The following is a 27,936-nucleotide window of genomic DNA, read 5'->3' on the forward strand; positions in this document are numbered from 1 at the left end:
ATGCAAAATGCTTTATAATCACACACAAAACATTTCAGCTCAGCTCAGCTCCTACACGATGCTTTCTTTCAACCTTTTTTGGGGGTGATTTGATTAGATTATTATGCACATATTCAAAACGACATCGTTGTGGCCTACATTTTCAGAAAATGAGACATGCAGGGAAACCCAGAAAACCCTCGAGGGGCTTGACAAGTGGGGTTCCCTATGAAACTATCCATCAGCACATTCAATCTCTTAACACTGATCACAAAAAATTGAAGCTATAATAAAATTATAAGAAGAGACAGGAGACAAGAGACAACAATAATTATGTAAAGAAAAAGAAGAAATGGTGCTGATGTCTTTCTTGAGTGACAGTTTCTTATTTGAAGAAATTAAATGCTGCACTTGTTTTATAAAAGTAGCTTCCCCAAAAGGTAGTTTTATCATATTTGTCTGCTCATTTGTGCATTGGCTTTTAAAGCAATAGTGTGGGGTGTGATGTGATCTGTGTAATATTTTGATGTTAGTTGGAACACTTCAATAAAAATATTTTAAAATAATAACTACTGTAAAAAGGAGGAAAATTCTGGGTACTTACCCTGCTCAGGGTCCTTTAAGCTGGGCAGGTTAAATGCCTTTTTGGTTGAAGTACTCACAGCTTTTATCCAGGCCAGTGTTAGAAGCAGTGGTGGATTAAGAACCTGAAAGACATACTTGAGAAACAGCACAGATTTTTTTAACCAGAAAATGACTTTTGTAGAAGTTAAAGTTATTGATTAGAATGTTACAAAAATGGCAGAAATGTAAAAACTGAAGTACAGATACTCCCAAAAAATGCTCAAGTACTGTTATAAAGTATTATTACTGACATTATGTTACATTGCACTGCTGGTTTAAAGAAGATATTGCTCAACTTTTAAAGTGTCCCTAGCAAAAACTGTCCGGATGCATATCAGCCACAATGCATTGCAGTCATACATGTGATACAGGAAAATACATCCATGGTTATGGTTAAGTAAAACTAGGGGTCGACCGATATTGGTTTTTCAGGGTTGATACTGATACCGATTATTAGCAGTTAATGAGACAGATAACCGATATTTGGAACCAATATGCATTTACAGTAAAAGTTAAAATCTTTCTGTCAACATTTAGAATTTGGAATATGACAAACTCCAACACAAAACTTTGTTTAAATGCCTTCGGCAAATGTTTAATCAAAACTGAAACTTTTAACATCATGTTCAGCAAGTTTCCAGCAATGTTTTTAAAAAATAAAGTCGGCCCCAATAATTAGGCAAGCCGAGAATCCATCGACCCCTATACAAAACAACATTTATTTTGGTGACTGGGTTCTATATGCACTATCTATTTCTGAGAATTCTAGATATTTTCAGCCTTGTTTGTAGGGACAAAAGCAAGTATTTTTGTAGGTTTGTATATTTATGTTTGTAGCAAATAAAGCAGGTATTTTAAGCCAAAACACTGTTTTCCTATCCCTAACCAAATGTTTTTTGTGCCTAAACTGAACCACATGTTAACCATGACTTTACTGCCACATAAAATTGAAAACGGAAGCAAAAGAAACTGAACATATTATTTCAATATATCTGCTACATATGACATGTGCAAATGCAACATATCTGTTGTTTACAGAAAAATGCAGTACCAACATTTATTCTGACTAATGGGTTGAAATAAATTGACTATGGTTTGATGTGTTTCATTGCAGAGTTAGAGCAAGAAACAAATCTTTCATTTCATGTCAGTTTGTATCCCCGTCTGTGCAAACATCCTGGATCAAGCCTGACAGATGGGCCAGTGACCACAGCTCTAAGCTCTGGTGGGTGGACCGCATCACCGTCACATTAGGGGATTTTCCTCTCCTGCCATGACTTAATACTGACCAGACTGCCACCTCTTTAAATGTTGGAACGCAATCTGAAGAGGACATCTCAAACTGAAACTCAAACTGTCCATTTTTCCAGCCTCAAGAGGGTGTTGGAAATATTAAACAGAAGAATTAATGTACGTGTGGAGAGAGCTCTGACACATTGACCTGAAATACAAAGCCTTATTATCCTTTTTTTTCCAGACCTAATGTAGAGCAAAACAATCCCAATAGGAGAACTGATGTACGTTTGACCATTTAATGTTGTCACTATCTACTGACTTGTTTCGGCATAGCACTATGTGAAGCCTGTGGGCTTCAGACACGGGGACTTTGGATGGGTCTTTTTTTAAAACAGCATTAGCGAGTGATTTTCATAGCAGGGCTTTGAGCGACGACAGCACCATCCATTAAAGAGTGACCTTCACTATTAATATATCTGCCTTTCATACACACAAACAAGAAAAATAAGTAGAACAATCCTCTGGCAGGGAAGAATTGAGAAAAAAAAAGATATCCCTCTGAAGCGAAGTTGAATGGACAGTGAGCTAGAGATTGAAAGAGATTAAAAACTGGTAAATCCTAAATGAACTGAGAGATAAGGGATGGAAAGCCTGATGAGACGAAGGAGGTCAGGCTCTATAAGCGTGCCATGCGACTGTCTCACCACACTGACTGGGGCAGCGGTTTGGCCTCAGGAAAGTCGCTGCAACCAGCACCTATCACAGGCCTGGCGGCTGACAAAGATTTGCACCGTGACATGTAGTGAATCCTCACTGTATTAATCACAGATTTTGGATTAGTTTGACATAAAACATGAAAACAAGATGCAAGTGAACAGGGAAAAAGCATAGTTTAGTGTCAGCATTGTTTGTGGGGAATTCTGCTACAAAAATATGCCTCTAACTCATACTTTAAGGTTATTTTGGCAACGAAAACATGATTAAACATGGTTAAATCATCAGTACTTCCACAGGACTTTTCATAGATATAACTTGCCTGAGGAGATCTGGATTTAGGGCTTGATACTGTTTAAAAAAATACTATATCAATACCAATATTACTACCCTTCAAATGATACCAATATCAAGTGATATCAGTCAAATGCATTACTTGATACCCATAATGTGAATGAATTGGCATGTAGTACAGTCATAATTTCGAACATTTTGGTGGCATGTGGCATGCTAAATTGCCCATTCGGTCATATACACCATGCTGAACGTCACCACACCACAGAGTGTATGGGTTGTAGCTGCTGCATGAGTGTGAGCTCCATGCTTGGTGTTGGAAGTTAGCCACTGCTGCTGTTGGCTGATGGTCCTGCATTAGACTCCCGGGGAAACACAAATCTAATGCAGTTCTTGTTTGTCTGGAGACATTTCCATGTTACTTTGTACTGGGATATTTTGTGAATACATTTGAGGTAGATATACTATGTGGGATTTTCCTAAAAAAACAATCAACATACTCATACAAATGTAATCCCTCTAAATCCTCACTTATGACACACTTAAAGTGTGTGCTGGTGTGTCTTTCCTCAGAGACTCTGCCCTCTGCTTTTATTTTCATGTTTTTATCTTATTTTCTGAGCTCTGGTTTATGGGCATGTACCCCCACAGTGCTTAGATGAGGCTGGGGCTTTATATAAAAAGGTAGCAGCCAGGTGCCAGTCTGCAATATGAAGGCATCAAAGAGACACGATACGGGATGGATGCAAATAAAGGTGGCAAAAAGAAGTAAAGCACATTTAAAAACAGTAAACAACAATCCTGAATAGAATACCATTAACAATATCAAGTACCAATATCCAGCCCTGCTCTGGATGTTAGACTCAACAATATCTCTATAAATGTAAACATTTGATCACTAAGCCCCCCATTAATTTTTTTATTGCTATTCTGTTGCTGGAGCAAAAGTTTTGGTACCCGTTTACTTCTTGAAAAAGGATTGTGTTGTCGTTTGAAACAGTCTGTATTGCTGTTGTTACTTTGAAACTTTAAGCCTCAAGAAATAAAATAAATAAATAAATAATGTAAACCATAGGTTTAGTAAGAAAGCCTGAAGACACACAAAAAAAATCTATGGCAATATGGTACCAAGCAATTCTCGTTTATTTTTACCAAACAAACATAGAAATATCATTTGTATCTCCTCAATAAACAAAATCATTCACATAACCGTGTCCTAGAGATAATTATATAAATACATTGATTGAATCCATTTTATTCATCAGTAGAAATTAAAAAAAAGGGGCGCCTGAAGCCACAGCGACAAGGTATCATTTTGTTCTATCAGCTCTACTAACAACTATGCATCACCACCAGCTGATCAACACCTTGATGCACAAAGGCTCTTTGACTACCAATAACAGACTCCTCTTAATGTCCGCTAAGATGTCCACAGAAAAAAGCTGCAATTTATCTCAATAAAAAAGCTCTTACAGTATATACACTGAGTGGTACTCTTGGACCAAGTACTAACAGTTAAAGCAAGAGATCGTTCATGTCATGTACACAAGTACTGTTATCAAAGTCATGCAAGATGAAATTAATTTCTGACATCAAAACTTGCAATTGGTTGGAAACTATAAAAAAAGGATGCCAATGCACTTTCTATGCAACTACAGGTTAAGGCATGGAATTAAATTCCTTTTATATGTTTGTGTGTGTGTCTGTGTTGTTTAATATATTGATATGGAATTAAAGCTGCTCCATTTCATATCTCTATGTATGTCTTCATTCTCAATTTATGTAAAAAAAAAAAAAAAAATCCCCATCGTAAATCCTGGATGTCAGGTTAAACAAACAAACAAATTACACATTTCACATTCTGCAAAAAGGTAGTAAAAAACAATTCATCGACATCAAAAGGAACTCAATACAGCCTTTTGCACAGTGCAATCACAGAACTGGAAAAAGCCCTTACAATCTGTACATATGGCATGGCTTTTTCAAGCACAAAACTGGAAGATTAAAAAAATAAAAATCAGACATGAGTGCAGGAGGGACAACTAAGTAGAAAATCAATGCACAGTCTAGTCAGCTAAAGACAGACACGAATAGTGCTACTGCTTTATGGGGTAATCCCACGACTCCTTTACGTCACATTACAGTGCCTCCTGGTGATTCATATCAGTTACTGCGCTCTATACACAACAGTTATCTACAGTCCTCAATGTGAACCCAGAATCAGTTTACAAAGTCCAAATTTCAAATTCAGCATTGTCCTTGAAGAAATCATCTCATCTTATCCATAACTGATAAAACAGTAATTTTTCTGCTGACAGTGCACTCCGAATCGTCACTTAAATTTTTACCAAATCTGGCTAAATACATTCCGTCAGTGACATGTTTACATGCACACTTATATTCCAATATTATTCCAAATGTGACACTATTCTGAATTTGATGTGCGTCATGTTAACAGCATATTCCATTTGGATATTTTTTAATAGGCCTTTTTCTAAATGTAGCATTTTCCGATTGAGACGTGGCGCTGTATTATTGAGGGTTCCAGAAGAAGCCTTTCGACATGTATGCAGCGCATTCAGAATAAACGTCTTAGTTTAGGTTTTTAATGCACTTTGCAATACACACAGCTTGTCTGTTTGCTGTCAGCTCTGTGTGCTGTCACAAATGTGTTGTACACAAAACAACAGTTTGCAAGGCCGTGGTAGAGATGAACGCCTCAACCACAAACAAAAAAAAGCCAAGATTTCTGGTCAGAAGGAGAAACACACCTTTTTAACCTTTTGAAAGACATGGATATCGACAGTTTTTACAGTATGTGTACATACTGGAATGCCAAACTTTACAAGCAGGTGGTTGAAGGAATGAAAGAGAGGCTGTGCACGCAGGGGAGAACAAGTGTGCCACAGGTGGAAATCTTTGGAAAACCTTGATTTTGATGCAAAGAAACAAAAATGGCACAAGCGACAGCCACTCCCTTTAAAATATTTTGACGTAGTATAAGACCCATTAGGGCCATTCATCGGAGTATGCACGCCTGCATGTATGTGGGAATAAATGCGGAGTATTCATTTTCATTAGCCAATGTAAACAGCTTAGTAGGAATATTGGGGTTTTTTTGGAATAAGGGCAAAAAAACAGATTTTTTTCATGCAATTGTAGTCAGTGTCTTGCTTTGTATCTCCCCACAGCTTCGAAGCTCAAGCCTAGTACTGTATTTAACCATATTTTGGCAAAAAAAGAAAGTTTGGAACATACTACCACACATATGTACAGTAAAGAGGTGGGATACACTGCAGGGGTGGTTGTGGAGAAGTTTCCATGGCCAAATACTATTTTTTTCTGCTGTGAAACAACCTGATTACAGCTGCCATTCTTTATGAAGGAGCTTTTACAAGGAGCATGTTTGTAATCAAAAGATAGATTTTGGTAGATATTACTTAAAAGGATAGGCAAACCTATTTTAACACAACATTTGTAATGTGTTTGTTGTGAGAGTCATAGGCTGCTGTAATCATTACTCTTGTCCATACTGGCTGTGCAGTGACACCTTCATAGCGCTACTACAATGTAACAAATGAGGTACAAAATGCATTTTTAGGCCCAAATCAGAGAGTGTGTTCTGCAGCTTGCTTCTTCTTTATTTATTCCGCTATTTTGCTAAGAAGTAAACTCACAGATTTCCAAATCTGCAATGAAAATGGTGTTAAAATGAGCTCTGTATGATTGGAGCCTTACTGTGAAAAAGTGCCGCCTAATGTTCAAACATTCAAAACTAATACCAGGCTTCAGCAGTCTGAGAACAGCTACATCAAACCTTTGTTCAGGCAGTCACGTGAAGGTTTATTGTCAGGGTTTTATCGTGGCAACAAACCCCATATGACTGCTGGGACTGCATCCTCATATTAGCTTCAGATAAACTTGAGAATGCATTTTTGCACAAAGTGAGGAGTGTGGATTTTTGAACCCTATTACTTATAATGTAGTTACGCTATGAGGGTATGACTTTATGGCCAAGCAACCCTGTGTACATATAGATACATGAGGGTTGTACAGGGATAGACTTGAAAAAAACCTGAACCTATCCCCATCTGAGACCAGCCCACACATGCAGCTTGCTCCCACACATCTCAGTATTGATATAGAGGCAGAAAGCATGGTAAACAAAACAAAGTGCAATATTATTCGGAGAAAACATGTTTTCTTCTTTTGGAAATTTCCATTAACAAAAAAAAAAAAAAAACATGTTGTGTTTTTGGGGTTGAATTTATAAACACACACACTTCGAGAGGGAAAAAAAACACTTTTGATGCCATAAAAAAAGTATTACATGAACATGTACCTGCACTGCAAGTCCACCTCCCCTGAAACTCCACTCTGGTTGCAGTGTAGCAAATAGTGCAAATTAGTTAAGATCTCAGTCCATAGGACCACATTTCATCACTACATTTAGCGAAGCAGCTGATATCCACCGCTTGCCTTCTTTTTGTTTCGGTAACTCATAAACTGTTTATGTATCTCAGAAAGAAACTCTGTACCTGGTAGTTATTGCATGTGACACGTTTTACAATCATTTGCATATGCTTTGTGTGGACCAATGATGTGACTTCATATTTCCCTTCGTACCTTCTTCTTCTGAGAGGGCTTCGGAGGCTCCACAGTCTGCTCAGGCTTCTCTGCAAGAAGATGAAAAAGGAAAAATAAAACGTTTCTGCTGAGAACCATCTTATTTTTACTATACTAAGGGAGTCTACAGGCACCAAAATGTAATGCTTTCTAAGACATTTGAAGATATTTTTAACCAAATTTGAGACTCATTTTTGGATAAATAATCTTTTCCTTATTGAAAGATTGCAGGTTAGTATATAGGTACAGTAAGGCAGCAATAGTCTGTGGGGACTTGGCTTGGCAATCAGAGGGTCGCTGGGTCAAGTCCCCGTCTGGTCCAAGTATGGAGTGTGGACTGGTAGCTGCAGAGGCGCCAGTTCACCTCCTGGGCGCTGCTGAGGTACCCTGAAGCAAGGTACCAAATCTCCAACTGCTTTCCATGGGCAGCCCCCTAACTCTGACGTCTCTCCATTTAATGCATGTATAGGTCCTGATTGTGCATGTGTGTGTATATGATTACAGAGTTTCCCCTCAATGCATATATAAAGGTATTACACACTACAATTTAACGCTGTAGATAAATTTCAATCAATAAATGAAAGCAGATGGACCTGCAAACAATCTGTACTACAAATATATATATATATATATATATATACTATATGTATGCTGTATATATATATATATATCCTTGCTGTGAGTTAATATGAACTCAGAGTCTGAGCCGTTGAAACCTACTCTGAGAAGATGATATGCTGGGATTCTGCTTTTTGGAGGCCAGCACAGGAGGCTCTTGGAGTTTGGGTACTGTGTTGACGGGAGGCGTTGTGCTCACCAACTACAATCAAAGAAATGCAATGACATTACAAAACTGAGAAAAAAATGCCTATGTTAATTTGATGTAAATATGTACAAATAAATGCCATAAATAAATAAAACTGTTTCATAATTTATAGCAAGGTTTTTAATCTGACAGCTTGATGTTTGTCTTTTCTTGCCTGAGCCTCAGATGCAGCCTCCTCTTCTGTTTTCTTCTTCTTTTTCCTCTTCTTCTTGGATTTGGCTGCTCCACCAGAGGGGTCTTCAGTGTCCTTCTCATCCTCTGACACCTGCCATCACAAAAACAGACATTCAGGTTATCAGACAATTAGAATCACTAGCTTCTGGTAACCAATGGCAGGGAGAAAACAGGAAGTACTCTTTGGGATGGACATTAAAATACCAAATGAATCACAAAAGAGAATCAAAGGTATTCTGTTGCTGATTTTTCTATTCATGCAAATGTTTAACATCTTAGCATTTGTATTGCCTCTTTAATCCAGAATATAAAAAGCCTTCTTAAAATAGTATTAAGACTTTAAGGCTTTATGTAGAGTTTATTTAAAAATGTCTCATGGTTAGTTAACCATGTAAAGGGTTTGACAGAGCGTCAGTGATACCTTGTTGGGGACTGGCTGTTCCTTCACTGGAGGCACTGGTGTCACCAACAGAGGGGGCTCTTCATAGTTTCCCCAGTGCACTTCTGGAGCATTCCAGTCAGAGCTTGGATCCACTGCTGCTATGCCATCTAAAATAATTCCCATCATCACACAGTACATTATTGCTGGCCCTGCACACAGTTACTATGTCCACACTTCCGCAAGTCATGTTAGCAGCTGACATATTTTCCTGTTATGACCGTGTTGGGGACACATCAGGAAGCATTAGCCTTTGTCCTGTCATAGATATGTGGTCAAATGCATACCAGACCACCTCGGCAAGCAGTTTGGGTGATCGGATCACATCGAGTCTTGATGGTCACAGGACGGGATATAAGAATTGATGTTTTTTCTGTGCATGTATTTAATTTTAAGACATAAAATTAAACTTTGACAAAAAAAAAAAATCACTGGAAGCTTTAACTTTTCTTTTTATGATCTGGTGTTCTTTAGAAGGCTGAGCTGCGTGAAATAGGCTGCGGAAATACTCACTGAATCCAGACCATTCATCATCAACATCAGGGCCCCTCGCCCACTGCAGCTCCATTGAATTTGATACTGGATCTGAGAGGCCAGTCAGAGGGAGATGGAGAGAGAGCGGGAGGTGAAAAAAGGTAACTAAGTCAAGGTGCAGAAAAAAACCCTCACTGGAAGCTGTTACAGTAAAGTGGAAAAGCTACATCAAACATGCTTCTGAATACACATCCCGGAAGTAGAGTCAGCTTTGTGACTGGGTGATAACAGTCAATCACAATACCAACCTGTGGTGTTTAGTCCCAGCATGGAGAAGGTAACAGGGTTGAGGTCAGTCTTCATACGACTATCAATGCCACCCCATGCTGCTGGAGAGAGCACACAGAAACATGCTATAATTTATATCGTCGAAATGCTGCTCTGACAAACAAATAGTGGAGCTCAATAACATCTTCAGACAATGTTGTTAGCACAGTTTGTAGAGTTAGCACTGTTAGCTGCTGGCTCAGCGACCTCAATCTTTAGAACTGTGTGCAGACAATCCCAGCTCAGACTCTAAAATCATATACATATTCTGAGAAATGCATATAGCTTCTTTAACCCTTCGAACCTGGAACATCATCAGTTTTCTTGTGCTGTGTTAAGATGAATAAATTGGTTTGATTCCTTTTGAAAACATGGGGAAAAAAGGCAAAGAACATCTTGGCAAGAAATGTCCCATAAATTGCAAGAAATGAGTAAAAGGTGACAAGAAAATAAGAGCAAATTAAAAAAAATAATCTGGAAAAATGTCCAGCAAACTATATTTAGAAGCAATTAGTTTTTATTTAAAATCAAGTTTCAGAAAAAATGTATACATATTTTTTACTCAATATTCAGCACTTCAGCATTTTCTTGTTTTTTTAATTTATTTTTTCTTGCTAATTTCTGAGCCATGACTTAAAAACTCAAACTGCTCATTGCCGTCTCACCATGTATTTGAAAGAAAACAAACCAATTTACTAAGGTTTCAAATTTTTAACAATGCCACTCCAGCCTATTTCTCTTGCTCTTACTCTTGCAATACCACTTTTGTCCAGCAGATGGCTCAGTTGGAAAGCCTTAAAAATATACTTTTATCTCAGTGAAATTAAATGCAAGAAAAATCTTATTGTAATTTTTTTTTTTTAATTATGTTAGCATACAAAATGGTTTTATCGTTATTGTAGCCAGTCTTGAAAATGCTGAAATAGGTGTGTGGACACAAATGATCCTGTATGTTGAAATCTCTGATCATACTGCTAATCTACATAGTAATAACTGGGACTGTTAAATCACACAAGAATAAAAAAGACTAAAAGCCTGACACTGTTCACCCAATGTGTATGTGATTACTCCCAAACATATTTATTGTTTTGTTTCAAATCCACGGTGCTGAGCGAAGCCAGCACTGCTATTAATATTTAGATATGTGGTGTTCAGAGGTCTACCCAGGTTGGGGTGGTACCTTGTGTTTCCTGTCCCCAGGACTGAGTCTTAGGAGGGGCCCTGTAATGAGTAGCCGTGGGCATGGTATTCCACTTGGTCCCCTCCATAGCAGCCATCTGACGAGGGACCTTCACAGACAGGTTGACAGAGGTCCATCCTCCGCCATTAACTGAAGGCTCCTCTCTCCACCTGGAAGTCACTGAGGAGACAGACATCGGGGGAAGACAGGGACTCACACAGGATGCTTTGTCAATGAGTGACTTGTCCTTGAGTAAGACACACACTGACAAATAGACCACATCAGCGAAAGGTTGAAAAAAATGTTTCATTTCTCTGAGGAGTCTTTTCTGTAATGTTGTCAGACACTTCTAATAACAGTCTGAGCCCGTCAGTAACAAAAACAAGCACTTTTAGTGGACATAAAATGACGTAAAATTACATAAATTGACAGTGCCTATTTGCCCGCAGGGTTTACATTACAACCTGTTTTGCTGCTGCAGCTGCAGGTATCTCTCAATACTGGTCCAATTTTAGAAAAATGTCTCCATTAGTCACTTAGATTAAGGATGCACAATAATATCAACATGTCATTGTTATTGACAGATATTAGTTTTAAAATGAAATATTGGAATCAGCTAACATGCCGATTTCATGCACAAAGCATCAACCCTAAGTTGGAGTATCTGTCTTTTTTTCCACAATGAAAGAATATTACATACACTGAAAAGCATTGTATTTTATATCTCCATAGGTTATGCATAATATGATTTTAATTCTAATACAGATGAGACTTGATGATGACTAAAATTAAGTGAGAAAGAAAGTGTATATATCAGTATTGGTTATCAGCCAAAAGAGTTGTTATATATTGGCATAACGGATATCAGCAAAAAGTCCAATATCGTGCATCCCTAACTTAGACATAGGTCCAAGATGAAAAATACAAAAGTTTTCCTTTAAGACCAAGATCATTTCTTTAAAAACTATCATAGGCTCGTTCAGTTACCACACCCAGGAGGACATCTTTATGTATATCGTCCTCCTCATCTATATACTAGAAAAGCTTTAATTAGGAATATAAGGAAAAAGAACTAAAGAAAAGGGAAGCTATTGAATAGTTTTCATATCTCCGTCACAATAAATGCTTAAAAAAATATGTTTCTTTACCCGCTGCACTAGCTGTCTCCCCTTTTGCAGTGGGCCTTGAAAGCAGGGACTCTGTAACAATGTGGCAAAATAACATATCTGAGTACCTTACAACATTACCAGATAATTCTTTTTACGACATGAGTGAACTGTTCAAATCAAGCTGCTAAACATATGCTCAGTTCTGTCAACACTATATTGTAAAAACATGTTTGTTGCACTGATGTATACCTTGGTTTCCTCTGTTCTTCCTGGTGTTGGTAGGTGCTGAGGCCACAGGTGCCTCCACATTGCTCTTGGGAGCCTCCACCCCTCCTGGGCCACCCGAGTCCTCAGGGCCCTTGTCCTTTCTGCGCTGCTGCCTCTTCTCTCGGTTACTGACTTTGGTCTCCCACGCACCTGTTGGACACCAAAAAACAACATTAAATAGTTAGGTGACTTACTTTGCAGTAAGTGATAATAACTTCAATGATTGACTGTGGATGAACTGTTGTTGACGCTGGTTACAACAGGCAAGACCACAGAGGTCAAATAGGCTGTGAATACTGCCCACGTGAGGGGTGTGTACAGGCTAAAACTACAGCATCAGTTTAAAATGAGAAGTTGTTATGAAACATCCCCTACAACAGTTTCGTCTCACCATCATCAGGTTCCTTCCCGTCATTTGTAGACACATGCTGGACTGGTTTCACCTCTGTCTTGGTTTTCTTCTTGTTCTTTTTCACGTGCACAGGCGCCTGTACCTCATGAACCTGTGGAGAGAGAAATTAAAGCAACATTAATGAAAGAACAGGGTTTAAAAAAAAAAATACTGACAGCAATCCTGTAACTTTGTTGTTCTTTGAAGCCTAGCCACATCGGCAAATCTGACAAGGAGTGACAGTGAGATTTCAGCAGTATTTCACCAATAAAACTGTCTCATTAAACTTCAACACAAATGAGCAAGACTTTAGAGAAATGTGTAGCTGCCCTGCCCATCATCAGTTTTGGGTCCTTTTAGTTTGGCAGCAGCTGCTGAAGCATACCTTGTTGGTTTTTATCTGCTGGGCTAGCTTGGAAACCACCTCGGTCACTTTAACATCCTCCTGAGCTACAGCCACTGGTTGTCCATTGGACTGAGTGTTCTGGGAGAGAAAGACAGACATCAGATAAACATGATGTTAAACATACATACCTAATTGCAGACTGTCATTTAATTTCAAGGTGGATCTTTCATAATTTACTTCACAAATCAGACTGCTACATGGACATACGTTTTTTTTAAACTGGAAACATTGACTAACCTACAATTCTAAATCTAAAAACAGGATCCATTCTGTGGTGGGTAACTTCATAAGACTTTTGGCTCTGAACTGAATAGCCAATGTAGTCACGTTTAAAATGTTGTTTTTGAATTGTTATTATACTGATTGAATTACAGCTTTATAAGCAGCAAACCTTGATCACAGATCTGTGAAACCAACCTCTTTCCACCTTATATATACAGTTTATTAATCATGAAAACAAGTGCTATGCTTCAGGTTAAGGGTGCAGGCAAAAATAGATACATCATATTATCCTGATATTTTTGCATGACAATATGGCATAGAAACAGAAACTATCCATGTATAATTATATGAATGTAATATTACAAATACAAATTAAACCATGGTAGCCTACAGTAGTAATCAGTGGCTGTTTCAGTCTACTGGATACACTTTGCTTTTTAAAAAATGATTAAAGTGAGATGAACAGATTGAAAACTTGTCTTTTTAGATAAAAACTGATTTTTTTGACAAGGTATTCCTCTGGAGACATGATTTCCAGTTGAAATGAGGTCATGGATCACAATATATAACAATATATGTCATACTAAGCTCATCTACTCAAGCATCGCGATAATACCATATTGTTGTATTCCTACCCCTACATCAGGTATGTCATACCTTAAAATATACTTAAACTTATAGTTAAATTATAGTTAAGTGTGTGCATACGATAAGGTTTTTAATGACGTTACCTAACTTGAACTGTCATTAGCTACTGGCTAATCAGGTCCTAACATTTATCTGGGTAGTTAGCGTGTTCTGGACGAGATACCGTGATTCGTCGTGTCTTCAGCTGGTTTATTTTTGTCATTTGGTAAGTGGGTCACACGATAGTCCCTTGATAGCTTGTTATTGTGTAAACAAAGTGGGCCGTGATGCTAACGTTAGCTAATTCATGGTGTACGAGATAGCAAAGTTGTCTACCTAACGTTCAACTCAACTTTAGTGAAAATAACAGAGGGAATCAACTTATTAAATGACTTTAAAGGTAGCTAACGCTAACTGATTTCACTTTGTTTAGCGCTGACGTTAATTGTTTCTCGACATATAAACAGACGCACTTGTTTTGATTCACCATGATTCAGCTGCTCATTAGCGCTGCCAGCAGTAACGTTACCTTTTCAGTCGTTTTCTTTTTGTTCCTCTTTTTGTGCTCTTCTGGTTTGGCAATTTTAACGAAGCTGGCCTTGCTAGGCTCACAGCTGCCTTGTGTGACCGGGGATCCCCGCTTTTTCCCGACAAACACACCGCCACAGACGGCGGCCCAGGACAGACAGAGAAGCAGCAGCAGACCCACCGCGGCCGTAGACAGGATGACCCACGTCGGATACACATCAGGCTTCAGACCCAAATCCACCCCGAACTGATCCCGAACATACCCCTGTCCCGACGTCAAGAGCTCCTTCAATCGGCTGGAAAGCAACTCGGCTTTTTCCAGCGCAAAACCTCGCAGGTCCCCAGCCATCTTTCCAAATTACGAAAACACTAGCTAGCTGTTAGCTTTCATTGCCAGCATCCGTATGCTAACGGAGGAGTGGCTAATCTGATCTGACTGCTGGGTGAAATGTCAGTAAAACTACACCGATTTATGCGGACTGTTAGAAGGTCAGCAGTAGAGCTAGATTTCAGGATTTGGCCATACCCAAATAAATAGTTAAATAGTTGTTTATAACTGGTCACCCCGATCTGAAAATAAAACTGCTGAGATTAGCTCTCTGATCACTGTATGAACAGATAATTTAGGGACTGTTCATTATTTATGAACGGGGGACAAAATGAGGAATGCAGTATAGTTTCTTGGATGATTATGGGATGCTATGACCTTCAAGCCTACAAAGTGGGTTTGAAACGCACGTTAGAAAAATATCTTTGATAGAAGTTGAAGTCACCTATACAAATATTAAGTCTTAAGGTGCATACACTGTAAACAGTCTTGAGTACTTTATACTTTATATTTTATATTTTGTTATATTTGTATATTTTTAAATTTCTGTTTGAGCTGCTGTGACAAGTGAAATTCCCCAGTGTGGGATCAATAAAGTTTTATCTTATCTCATCTTAAACTATATATTTACTATACTTATAAAAAGTAATTTTATCATATTAAATGTACGCAAGTATTGAAAGTAAAAAAATAAATAAATGCTACAAAACAAAAGCATGTGGCCAGAATTTTGAGAATTATGGTGTAATTCTTCATAACGTGTACACCACCTTATAATTGGAGTGTACATGACTATTAAAGAAAAAACAAGGTCTTTTTTAAAACTTAAAGAATTTAAAAACCAAAGCCCAGTTTTTCTGTCCCTAACATTTCCTCATTCCTCCATCCACCCCTCCTCCCTTCCTACCCTATTTTTAGTAAGTAAGTAAGGAAAATGCTTAGGGGAAAAGTAATGGTGAAGTATACATTTTCTTTATAAAATACAATGGCGTTACAGTACTTTTACTAAGTATTATTACTTCATCACATAACACCACTACATTTATCATAACCAGAAACTATGAATTTTGGTAACTTATGGTGGAGGGGGCTTCATGTATTTTCCCCCAATCATTCTACCCAATGTCTGGGGAGGGTCGTGATATATTAAAAAAAAAACAAAAAGAAAAACCAACAAAAAAACAAAACTAAACCACCCCCCAGCTAACCCCCTGCTCTGATAAATAACATACATTTCCCTATCAAAAACTATTAAATTACAATTAATGTTCCATTTTACAAAATATTTTATTTTACATTAAAAATGACAAAATGTTAAAACAATCAACCATAAAAGTCAACTGCCAAAACTGCAGCTTGAATAAAATATATTCTAGATATTAACCATTTTGAGGTACAGATTAATAACTCCTATCACCCATATGTTTATCCAATACTCCGGTTACACGTCTGCCCTGCAATATGTCGAGGTAAACAAAGAGCCATGGGCAGGGCTTACAGGATCCATTTGTTCACCCAGCAAACTGTTTTTGCATCTAATGATCTCCAGATATAATGCTCAATCCGTATTGCCAAAAAGTTATACATGCCTGCTGAAACAATGCAACTTAATTTTATCTGCAACTGCACGTGTCTTTTGTAATACTGTGATAGTATTGTGACAAGACCGAAGAGTGTTTTTTTTTTATCAGGTTCTTAAACAAAATAAATAAATAGCTCAAATGTAACAATGTTGTAACAAAATGTCATCGAAGTTTTAGAAATCTGCATCCAGAGTAAATTCACAGTCCATCATACTTGACATAACTCCAAATCTCTGATACTCCGCCACTCGTTTTTCAAAGAAGTTGGTTTTCCCCTCCAGTGAAATGGACTCCATGAAGTCAAATGGATTTTCAGCTTGGTATACCTTTGATAAAAGGAGAGAGAAAATCATTATTATTACTATTACAAATAGCAATCAAAACACAATTGATCAACACATCTTCATGTTATTTGATTGCATTTCTTTCTTTAAATAACGTGCAAAGCATCTGTCATTATGGTAGTTTTTCCAAGGTTTTAGACTGCAGAGGACTGCTTTAAAGGGACAGTTAACCCAAAAATCAAAAAATACTTTTTTTTTTGTCTTCCCTGTAGTGCTTTATATCAGTCTAGATTGTTTTGGTGAGAGTCTCCGAGTGTTGGAGATTTTGGCTGAAAAAATGTCTGCCTTCTGTCCAATATAATGAAATGATGTGGCACTTGGCTTGTCATTCTCAAAGCGCCAAAAAAATAAAGCATTTGCACATGCCATCTAATTCTATTATTTTAGACAGAAGGCAGACAGTGCTACGGCTGATATCTCCAACACCCTGCAACTCACGTTAAAACTATCAAAAATGATCGAAAGCACTACAGGTAAGAGGAAAAATGTGTATTTTTGATTGTGATTTATATATATATATATATATATTTTTTTTTTTTTTGTATGATAGTTACCTTGGCCAGTCCAAGGTCATTGAGAAGACGGTCGGCTACAAACTCAATGTACTGCTTCATCAGACAACTGTTGATTCCAATGAGATCTACTGGCAAGGCCTCTGTCAGAAACTCCTGCAACACCAAACAAGATGCATTTATATATTTACAGAACAAGATTTTGCTTTATTGGTCTATTGCAGTGTGAGTCGATATAAATAAACTGTAAAAATAAATAAATAAGTAAATAAAAACACTGTCTGACCTGCTCGATGCTAACAGCTTTGGTGATGATGTCCTTGACCCTGTCCTCTGATGGCTTCTTCACCAGGTAGCTGTACAGCAGGCAGGCAAAGGTACAGTGCAGTCCCTAAGAGACACATTAACATATAAAATAAAGATAATTCAGTATTTCCTTTTGCCATTTTCAAACAGCAAAGTATGAATGGAAGAGCCAAACAAAGCAGCATCAAAGTATCAGCAAATATAGGCACTGATACAGAACAGTCGCCTCAGAGTGAGCTGAATGGCCTGATGTGACAGGAAGAACTTGCACAGCCTCTGCAAGAGCAATGACTATGATTTCTATGTTGTATTATTTATGTGCTGCATGATGTCATGGATAACTTAAATTTCACCCCGAACTGGCTCCAGTTTCTTAATTGTAGCCTGAGTTAAAACATAAGTCCTCTTCCAAGTTTTGTCCACTTTTTTGCAGCTGCACTCAAAATTGGCGGTCCTTTCGGCAAAGTGATCTACATGTCTTTTTGTCTGTGAATTCATCTCACCTCATCCCTGCTGATCAGTTCGTTGGAGTAGGTCAGGCCAGGCATTAGTCCTCTCTTCTTGAGCCAATAGATGGCAGCGAATGAGCCAGAGAAGAAGATGCCCTCCACTGCTGCAAAAGCCACGATTCGCTCTCCTGATGGGAAAAAGTGTCAAAAACTGCTGTTTACTATATATAAATGTGGAGCTCCTCTGGACGAGAGTTTCTCATTATAATGCTATTTGCTATATGATGTACTGAATGTTGTATCTTACCAAATGTGGATTTACTGTCGCTTATCCACTGTAGGGCCCAGTCTGCTTTTCGTTTGACACAGGGCATAGTCTGAATGGCATTAAATAAGTAGTCCCTGAAACACACAGTTAACACAAAATGACCCACATTACTAGCTAAGACCACATAACATCAGAATGTTAAATACAGTAACTAAGAGAAGTACTGAATATTGCAGTTTTAGGTTGTATGGTTATAATGTGTTATTTTTGATGTGGACAAAATCCACTTTTGTCAGTCAAATGCCTTATTTCCACAGCACTATTTGGCTCAAAGTGTGTAACTTTTGGTAGAGTCCTTTAAGTCCTTCTCTCTATTTTTTGCATTGTTTGTAAATCTGGGGATAAAAATGTGTCTCATTTGAGAATAAAACGACATATTAAATAATACATTTTAAGTATTTAAAATGTACAAACACAAGCTCATAAAATATTTTAATACAAATTACGTCTAATTTCTTTCAGTCCCACAAAATACAATTACATAAATACTCAAAAGTGATAAAATACACATTTAAAATACATTTAATTGTTCTGAGGTAGGGAGGGAGGGAGAGGGGGTTAAAATATGGGGAAAAAATGTGAGTAATGAAGTCTCCTTTTCATTTACCGTGTTATGGTGATTCATGCATGTAAAGTGATATGTAAGGACCAGCACAGTGTAGACAAACATGAATGTTTGTGAAATATATGTAAACTTACACTTGTTAATAAATAAATAAATTGAAAAAATAAAATGAAATACTGCCAATCTGTGATGCCATGATTAAATATTGTAAAACAATACAACATGGAGTTTGATTCGTTTGTTGTGAATTGTCTGTTAATGCAATAAAACCGTTGCCTTTGTAGTCTGTAAGTACACAAACATCTGCTGCAGCTGGAAAAGCAACAGAAATTTTGCACAAAGTGGAGCAGACTAAGGCTGCGATGAACAGGTGCGAGTCTTACAGTTTGTATGAATCTTCAGAAGATTATACACATGGGAAAAATATGTCTGTTTGTGGTTATGTACTTGCGCCAAAGGCACTGTGGCACATAATCTTTACCATCTTACCATCGCCACTGAGCATCAGAAGGCCTTGATCAAAATGAGAAACGTGAACTAACCTTTCCTTCAGGTCCCTGATGTAGGTGTTGATGAGCATGCTGTACATCTCTGAATGAACAGTCTCTATGAGGATCTGGAAGCTGTAGAAGGAGCGTGCTTCAGGGAGCTGCACCTCCTGGCAGAACCTCTGCACCTATATATTAGATAAGACACAAACATGTTGGGCATTCAGTGTCCACATCCTGGAGGATACACTGCCCAGATAAGGGGTATAAAGTTTAGCAATAATTACTCACAGATATACTTGTGTTCTTAGGCCTAGTCTCTGTAGATAACAATATAAAAGTGTGAAACACTGATTGGTTTTTATTTTTTGTTATTCTTATTTTTCTACCTGAAGGTTCATCAGATTTAGAGGCTGCGACACAAATTTGTGTCACTGTTCCAGATAAATTCTCCTCTCCTCCACTAACTGCGACTCTCTATGACAGGATAGCGTAGGGGCACCACAGTGAAGAAGATAACATAAAAACAGGAATTACATGTTTTGTTTATAAATGTTGACAGGTCATTGTTTGGCCAAAGATTAGATTTGTTTCGAGCATTCAAAAAATACTGTTATGTAAATTTTTTTGTGTGGTTTTTTTTTTTTTTACTTTTTAAAAAATTTCTATGCAAAACATGTCAGAAAGAAGCAAATGTTTAATAAGTTGGCACATGAACTATTCAATACAGGGAAAGTGTTAAATTCATACCCTATACGGGCAATGTATCTCAGGATATACAAAATGTAATCTGAAAACTATAGGTCATATTTTGAAGAAAAAATAGAAAAACAAATCATGAAAATGTGTTATTTTAGCCTAGATCCATCATAAAATAGCAATTAACTAATTTCTCTGAATACTTGTGCGTGCCTTCATATTTAAGGGATAAGTGACAAAACATCTGTTACAGCTGAGTGAAATCCCTCACCAGGTTCTCATTGACGATACCATCGCTTGCAGCAAAGAAGGCCAGAACATGTGAGATGAAGTGTTTCTCTTCAGGTTTCAAACGGTCCCAGTGTGCCAAGTCTTTGGATAGATCAACCTGAAAGACACACACATTAACAGTACAGCTGTCAGTCTCATAAACGTTGCAGTGGATGACAAAGTGTCTCTTTTCGTTTTGGTGGTGTATTTGTGTCGGACTGCCAAAGGGACAAAGGCAGACTGCAGTATATTATTCACTCTGCTGAGAAGATAGATAGATATAAACCTTTTTGTATCACTCCCCTAAAGCAGGAGCCTGACATCCATCAGGACTAAAACTTCACACCACAAAAACTGTTTCTTTCCAACTGCAGCTAGCCTCATCAACAAGCCACATACTGAGAACTTTTGCATCCCGGGACAATAATCTGCACATTTCTGCACAGCTTTTAAAAAACAGCACTAATACAGCTTTTCACCCTTATATGTTTGCTCTGTGTTTAACTGTTAGGCAACAAATCATCACCAAGTCAAATTCCTTGTAAGTGCAAACTGACTTGGCAATAACACGTGTCTGATTATGATAACAGTATGGGAGAATCAACCTGAAATAGCAATCAGTATGGTTTTTATGTGTTGTGCGCATTTCAAGTGGTGCCATGACAGCACGGTTGAATTTTTAATTTTTTTCTTCTAAAGTATTCAATTTAAAATATTATGATACTGTGAAATGTATGTTTTCATCAAAATACTTTTGGTAAGTATACTTTCCATTAAGCCAGCTGGAGAAACACTAAAATTAAATTACCAAAATTGCTTAGTAAAGTCAAACTGATACCCACTTCCTCCACTGTCCAGAAGGAGGCCTGTGCCTGCTTGTACATCTTCCAGATGTCGGGGTACTGAATGGGGAAGATGACAAACCGTCGGGGGTTTTCTCGAAGTAAAGGTTCTTCCTCTTTCTCTGAATCATTTTGACAGTCTGGGTCTTTATCCTTAAGGCCGTTCTACAAAGAACAAGAACACAGTAAGAAACTTATCAGCAAGTAAACATACTCTCAATTTGCGTTTGGTATATTGCTTTATGTTTTACATTATGAGAGACTGTTTGATGTTAATGGGAGGGGAAAGTGGTGTAAAAAGGAGGAGGCATGTCAAGTATTTGTTTAACCACAGGAAAAGATGACACTTTATCACAGACAAACTGTAAAAACAGAAATTACCTTTGGGTGGTCAATAAACACATTACATGGACTGAACACTTGTGTCAGGGGAAAAAAAATCTAAGCTCAAAATATTTTTATTTAATTAAAAAAAAATCAATCTGTGTCTCATTTAATATTAAGCCAAAAATAAAACATTTGTACAAACTAAGCTGCATGCATGACAAGAGTCTTTTTTGCAACTTTAGGATTTTGTCTTCCTCTTTTATCTTTCAAACATTAAGTGGTACATTTTAAAATTAAACATTAATTTATGGTAATGGAAGGTTAATACATTTCCCCCAGTCACTCAGGGAGGCTCAAGGGAAAAACATCTGTAGCTTTGGAGAGGCTCAAAACAAAACAAAACAAAACAAACAAACAATAATAGAAATCAGAACCCAGCCACCCCTTCTTCCTACAAATAAAGAACAGTCCCTAAAATGACATAAAGTGATTATGGTTAGACTTTAAATTTTATGCAGAAACCAACTCACTTCACTTTCAGTATCAATATTGTTCATATGGCAGTCTTTGTCATAGCTAGCAATGAGTAAATACAATTTTAAAAAGTCACTCCAAAGCCACCCACACCTCTCGTGAATAAAGATCAGTCCCTAAAATGATGCAAATCCTCCCCAAATCAACTATTACTGTATTTCAGACTTGATGCTGAAATCTACCCACTCTACTTTCAGTATTCATCACATGGAAATCTTTGTCATTGACTAAAACAGAGGTCACACCAGAGCCACCCACTCCTCTCGTAAAGAGCAGTCCCTAAAATGACAGAGATGCCCAAAATTACTGTGTAGACTTCAAACTTTATGCTGAAACCTACTCACTTCACTTGAACTCATCATGCCGCAGTCTTTGTTATACGCAACAATGAGTTCATTTTTTTTTTAAAAGTCCCATCCCAGCCACCCCCTCCTCTGATAAATACAGAAAAGTCCCTAATTGCTAAATTTAGCAAAGCACTTGCAGTAACCCTACTACGTTAGTTTTTTGGACTTTGGCAGACAAACCGTGTTTAAGGATTGTCCCTTTAATTACCAAATATAATACTGCTGCTATTATAATACTGCGCTTGCGCGCTAACTCCAACAACATCCACTACATGATCCATAACAAAGGACATGTCGTAACGTGTCCAACATAAGCCTGAAAAATACCATTATAGGCGTTATTGCCATTATTACCACTTAGGTCGACCCTTTTGTCGACGATTGTTATATCCGACAAACCCCCACAACGTCCCTGTCAGTTAAGCTAGCTAGCTTACATTAGCAGGAAAGGCCAGTTTTGTAACATTAAAATATTAACCTTAAATTTGAAATAACCCACATCCATTACGCTAAGACCTTAATTCGACTTAAGTCGAAGCGTATTCGCCGTCATTTATTCGTGGTCTCGGGAAAGGAAACTTACGTACTGGTTGTTTTTGACGTAACGTCCCCCATAGTACAATTCATTGCAGTGTGCAGAAATGTCTTACCGTTTCTTTAAGGTGATCGGAGTGCCGACATATATTCACAAGGTCCATTTCCCGACAGTACTATTTTGTCACCGTCGATGTCATTCGGAGCTGTGGATCAGCTTCGTCTCATAACCTCGTGTGGATGCAGCTGCAGCTTTGTTGGCTTTAAACTGACAACCCACACAGGGAGGTGCAGCGCCTCCAGTGCTCATACACATCACACGCTACATTACAAAACCACCAAGTCCCGTTACCAGGCTGTGACAGGACACCAGTTCCCCCAAAACTTCTATGACTAACCTCATGCTTAAAACTACTCAGTTTCACTTTCAATTATTCTCTGTCACATGGTAGTCTTTGTCATGGGCACATATGAGTAAAACAGTAAAAACAGAGTGAGCATTTCAGTTATAAATTTATTTATTGGACAGGAATTTAATTTGACATATTGCAGCTTTAATGCAGTTAGCATGCTTATACATGTACTGTAACCACAGAGTAACTTTGTATGTAGTCTTTTGTGTTTTCAATGACAACACAACCATAGTGTGACTCTCTGAGCTGGATGTCAATGTGTGTAAACGAACAAATCCAGATCGTTAGTTACACTGGTATGTTGTGAATCCCCAACCTGAACACGTCATTCGTGCAGGCCCACGAGCCGTTATGGGACCTCAGCATGAACACTTGATGGAAGGGCATTGGTTGATCTTCATCTGCCTGTTACAGAAAAGGGTTTGGAGGCATTGGTGAGCACGATGATGACAAATGGTAACGTTGACTAAAGCAGAAATGCAGAACAAAACAATGTTCTGCTCTATTTTTAAATCTAGATGAAAATGTTTTGAGGCAAATACAATGCTTTGCTTTAGCTCCTGCGATAACGAAGCAGGCTCTCTTTCTGACAGGCTTCTGCCAAGGACAAAAGGACTGACTTTTTATTAAGGTGGCAAGTATTTAGAAGTAATAAATGTTTTATAGATCAGCAGAATTATAGTTTCTGAAAAACAAAGGATTTTTTTACCACACTCAACATAATGACTGGTATAGCTGCATTAAAATTAATTAATATCTAACAATGAATATTGTTTACTATCAGACCAAAAGACAAAAAAATGAATACTCTGCACTAAAGACATGTATAATAATTCCCACATTTAGTCATAGCCTAGCCTTACATTTAAATCTGTAAATTGTTAGTATTATTAATAGAGGTTGTTATGTGATTGTATACATTTCACTTTTTGCTGTTGTTTTAACCAATTTCATCACATTTCATATTAACAAATTTGTACCCAAAGACTATATTAAGTATGATAAAGGAAAATGCTTGGAAAACTTGGAAATTTTGAGATCACAAAGAAATCGGACTTTTATCAACAGTCAGGATTTTTTTTTAAAATAAAGGAAAAATGCTAACATTGTGTTTATTAAATCTCTTTTATATGTATACATTTTTTACTCTGCAAATATTTGACATTGAACTTTTTAAGGGCTCTCCTTGTAGTTTCTGAGATAAAGCCGTCTTTTTTTCACACTATATTAAGTCTTAAGTGGGAACATTGGACTAATGTTTCTGCCTGAAATATTATGAAATGTACAGAAAAACTCTAGTCCCGTGTGCCCAAAGTTAATATAGTATTGCAAGAAAAACTCACTTTCCAGTCAAACAATTTGACCAAGAATTTCTCAAGATTTGTCCAAAGACAAACCCCAAAGAGCACTTCCAAAGTTAATTCAAAAATGCTAGTTTTGGGCACAAAAGGGTTAAGTACTTTCTTCATGGTTGTGGCAATGTTAATTGGAATTAACACCGCCTCTTTCACATGAAGATGTTTGTAGCTGGACTGGAAAAAACTGATTAAACAGATTGGGCTTTGTGATCCAGCACAGTCAATATTAAGTTCAGTGACGTTTGGTAATCCAAAGACAGCCAGACTGAATTTTAACTCACTTTGTGATACGGGCCCCAAGTGCAAATACAAGGTTTTCAACAGAATGTACCATCTTACCTGTAACTGTCCAAACACCATGATCAGGATACAACTATCTATTGTGGGTTGGAAGTCTTGTTCTGTGATGATGTGCTTAATACGCTTGAAAGGCAAGCTCTGTGGGATGATAACGAGAGAATTTGTTCATGGATTGTTCGATATCACACACACACAAAGACACTTAAATAAGAACCTGCCAGTAAACAGCTTTGCTCCTTTTTTGTTAAAATTAACCTGTAAGGGAAACCTACTTTTCCCACATTTTTTTGTGATTAACACAAACTGAGCAGGAAGAGATACTTACTACTAATTTGCCAGCGATGGCGTCTCTCCCCTGAAAAGGTGATCCCTCCCACGTCAAACAGGCCTCGGCAGACTGAAAGAAAGTACATCCAAACATGTACACCACATGCTGATCAGCACATTTTAAAGTACATTTTTAACAATCTTTTTCATACCTCTAAAAGTAAAAAGTATTAAAGTATTTATTCCTATCACAAAAAAAATCGACAAACTAGACTTTTAGTTCTTTTCAGAATTTTCTCAATACATAAACGAACACTTCATCCTTTAGTTTACTGCAAATGACTTGATGGGCATAGCACTTATTCGATTTCTAGCATAGAGCTTAACAAAGTTCACATTGCGCCTCATGCAAATCACTGGTTAGTGTCAACCAGGCACAACATTTCTTTCTTCAACCACCAGAATTTGCTTTACTCATGGCTGAAACTGCATTGCTTGCTTGCAGCGTAACATTGTTTTACTTTTTTCTTTTCCCCTGCGGCTGTCAAATTTGAAGCTGAGTAAACATGTCCTTCTTCTAGCTTAACATGTGGATCACAGCCACACAAAGTATACTACTGCCACCCACCAAGCAGTGATGTATGAACAAACAGGTACTGGACGTTGGAGAAATGGTTGCGGGATACAAAATACTGGTAAGATATAAAAACTGAGCAAAAAAAACCACACTCAGTGACATGCTTCAGATCAAAATTAACACCTCCAGGCATTTTTAGATCTTGAAAATCAAAAACTAAGTTTAATACATTTTAAGACTTTTTAAATATCCACAGAGTCCCTGATTGGTGTTATCAAACAGGCAATAATTAAAAAGACAGTGAACAAACTTACATAGAGATTACCCAGTCCTGCCCTGTTGGTATTGTCAAACTGGTTGTAATATTCTTGGACAAAGCCCTCTCCAATCTTTTGCCATATTTCTTTCTCGCAAGCCATCTGTGAAGCTTCGGATCTGCAAAATAAAAGAGTCTGGTTATTAGCAGCCAGTCATGTTGACCCTTTATGAACACATTATCCAACCTTACATTTTCATTGTCACTAAAATTATTTAAAAATCCCAAATGTTGCTTTTCAGTGTATGAAATATTCAGTCATTGTGCAAAACAAGAAAAACTACTTCAACTTAGGGTTGATGTTTTTTACATTTGATAAAATTAGAACAGCATGCTGGCCGGTCATGATGTCTCATTTAAAAGAAAATATCTGCAGATACTGTGGATCTTCCGATATTATTGTGCATACTACGTATTATCATCAATATATATATATATATATATATATAAATATATAAATAAATATAAATATAAATATAAATATATATATATTGACTACAGAAATTGAAAGAATAAGCCCATATTATTGATTTCCACGCCAGACAGAACAATTTAATGTTTAGCTTACAGTTAACTCATACATATATGTATATAAACATCTTTTTATTTGTATTGTAACCTTCATCGTTAAATGGGAAACCCCCGAAAATACAGTTTAGGGCAAAACTAGTGAAAGCTCAATTTTTTTGGGCAGTGGAAAAAGTTATTTTTGTCTGCTTCCAATACTGTTGTATGACTGGGCATTCCAATTAAACCAGCTGCCCTGGTGTATATCACAATTAATACATTAAACAGGCGTATTACGGTTAATGCAATAGAAGTGGAAGCAGTGTTATATTGTAAACTAAGCCCAAACCGTATCTACTATTCAACACTGCGAGCCACCGCCATAAGTCAATCAATAGCTAAAGTTATGGCTAACGTTAGCGACCAGATTTGCTGCTCCCGGAACTGCTTTATAGAGGTTTTCTCCGTTCTTTCTCCGTTGTATTCGCCTCAACAAAACCGCGTTAATACAACCGGGCGTGTTGTTGCTGAGTAGCATCGAAAACAGTAATTTACCGTGCGCGGGAGTTTTAGCTTACTTTTTTAATTAGCGTGCGAGCCAGCGTGGAATGAGACAGACCCAGCCGAGGATGATGGGGTTCCCGCTTCCTCCGTGTCATGACAAACCCATGACGTCGATGGCAGCGGACCAATGAAGACTAAAGCTGTTCACAATTTCGCCCTGAGTTTAGCCTGTCAGGAGCTCATCCTCCCTGACTATGTACCACCAACCTCTTAGAGTAGCCATACCATACAGTGGAAATACGGAAAATCACCACCTCCAGTAAGATCAAAACTCTGATTCAGATGGTTGGACTTACACCAGTGTGTCCTGGTAAAGGAGGCAGGATTTGAAGGCATACTACAGGGTAGCGCTGCCCGAAAAACTGAACTCAGGGCACTACGTCCAGAGATATCTTAAAGGCCCAGTGTGTAGGATTGAAGGGTATGTAATATGTAATATGTAATATGAAATATGATATGATACAAAATAACATAACATAACATAACATAACATAACATAACATAACATAACATAACATAACATAACATAACATAACATAAAATAACATAACATAACATAAACATAACATTACATAGCATAATATAATGTGTTGTCTTATCTGCTGCTTTATTCTTTTTCTTCTTCTACCTAAAAAAAAACTGGTTTCAATGGGTCAGTTTGTTTTGGACAGGAAGACACCTCTATGGATAATTTGGTTCCTGGTAAAAGCCTCCTGAACATCTTAATCTCAGAGA

The 27,936-nt window shown here is 37.5% G+C and overlaps 3 protein-coding genes and 1 long non-coding RNA gene across 6 annotated transcripts; 1 reads left to right on the forward strand and 3 right to left on the reverse strand.

The window, feature by feature from the left end:
• Positions 1 to 3,972: 3,972 nt before the first annotated feature.
• On the reverse strand, positions 3,973 to 14,792 carry mtdha (metadherin a). Of its 3 annotated transcripts, none has more exons than XM_042506495.2 (12): positions 14,445 to 14,792; positions 13,046 to 13,144; positions 12,661 to 12,772; positions 12,252 to 12,419; positions 12,042 to 12,092; positions 10,894 to 11,073; positions 9,695 to 9,772; positions 9,426 to 9,497; positions 8,895 to 9,022; positions 8,454 to 8,564; positions 8,194 to 8,293; positions 3,973 to 7,523 (listed from the first exon to the last, which is right to left on the reverse strand). In XM_042506495.2, the coding sequence occupies exons 1-12, from the start codon at positions 14,790 to 14,792 to the stop codon at positions 7,456 to 7,458; spliced, it is 1,515 nt and encodes a 504-aa protein (XP_042362429.1). In that variant the 3' UTR covers positions 3,973 to 7,455. The 3 variants fall into 3 exon arrangements, with proteins under 3 accessions (XP_042362429.1, XP_042362428.1, XP_042362430.1); XM_042506494.2 differs by having other exon boundaries at positions 9,695 to 9,775; XM_042506496.2 differs by lacking the exon at positions 12,042 to 12,092 and having other exon boundaries at positions 9,695 to 9,775.
• On the forward strand, positions 13,949 to 16,094 carry LOC148186607 (uncharacterized). Its single transcript, XR_015779396.1, has 2 exons — positions 13,949 to 14,141; positions 14,509 to 16,094. It is a non-coding gene; the product is annotated as an uncharacterized LOC148186607 (long non-coding RNA).
• rrm2b (ribonucleotide reductase M2 b) lies at positions 16,040 to 23,201 on the reverse strand. Its single transcript, XM_042507212.2, has 9 exons — positions 23,016 to 23,201; positions 21,158 to 21,322; positions 20,317 to 20,433; positions 19,401 to 19,534; positions 18,273 to 18,367; positions 18,020 to 18,153; positions 17,497 to 17,601; positions 17,253 to 17,366; positions 16,040 to 16,680 (listed from the first exon to the last, which is right to left on the reverse strand). The coding sequence occupies exons 1-9, from the start codon at positions 23,061 to 23,063 to the stop codon at positions 16,528 to 16,530; spliced, it is 1,065 nt and encodes a 354-aa protein (XP_042363146.1). The 5' UTR covers positions 23,064 to 23,201; the 3' UTR covers positions 16,040 to 16,527.
• Positions 23,202 to 23,399: 198 nt separating this feature from the next.
• Positions 23,400 to 27,375, reverse strand: LOC121957951 (nuclear transport factor 2-like). Its single transcript, XM_042506773.2, has 5 exons — positions 27,216 to 27,375; positions 26,129 to 26,249; positions 25,296 to 25,367; positions 25,010 to 25,108; positions 23,400 to 23,717 (listed from the first exon to the last, which is right to left on the reverse strand). Exons 2-5 carry the CDS (start codon positions 26,231 to 26,233, stop codon positions 23,601 to 23,603), a joined length of 393 nt encoding a protein of 130 aa, XP_042362707.1. The 5' UTR covers positions 26,234 to 26,249; positions 27,216 to 27,375; the 3' UTR covers positions 23,400 to 23,600.
• Between the last annotated feature and the right edge of the window lie 561 nt (positions 27,376 to 27,936).

The sequence above is a fragment of the Plectropomus leopardus genome, chromosome 17, assembly GCF_026936395.1.
Source record: "Plectropomus leopardus strain MGB_pleo_1.0 chromosome 17, ASM2693639v1, whole genome shotgun sequence".
Classification (NCBI taxonomy): domain Eukaryota; kingdom Metazoa; phylum Chordata; class Actinopteri; order Perciformes; family Serranidae; genus Plectropomus; species Plectropomus leopardus.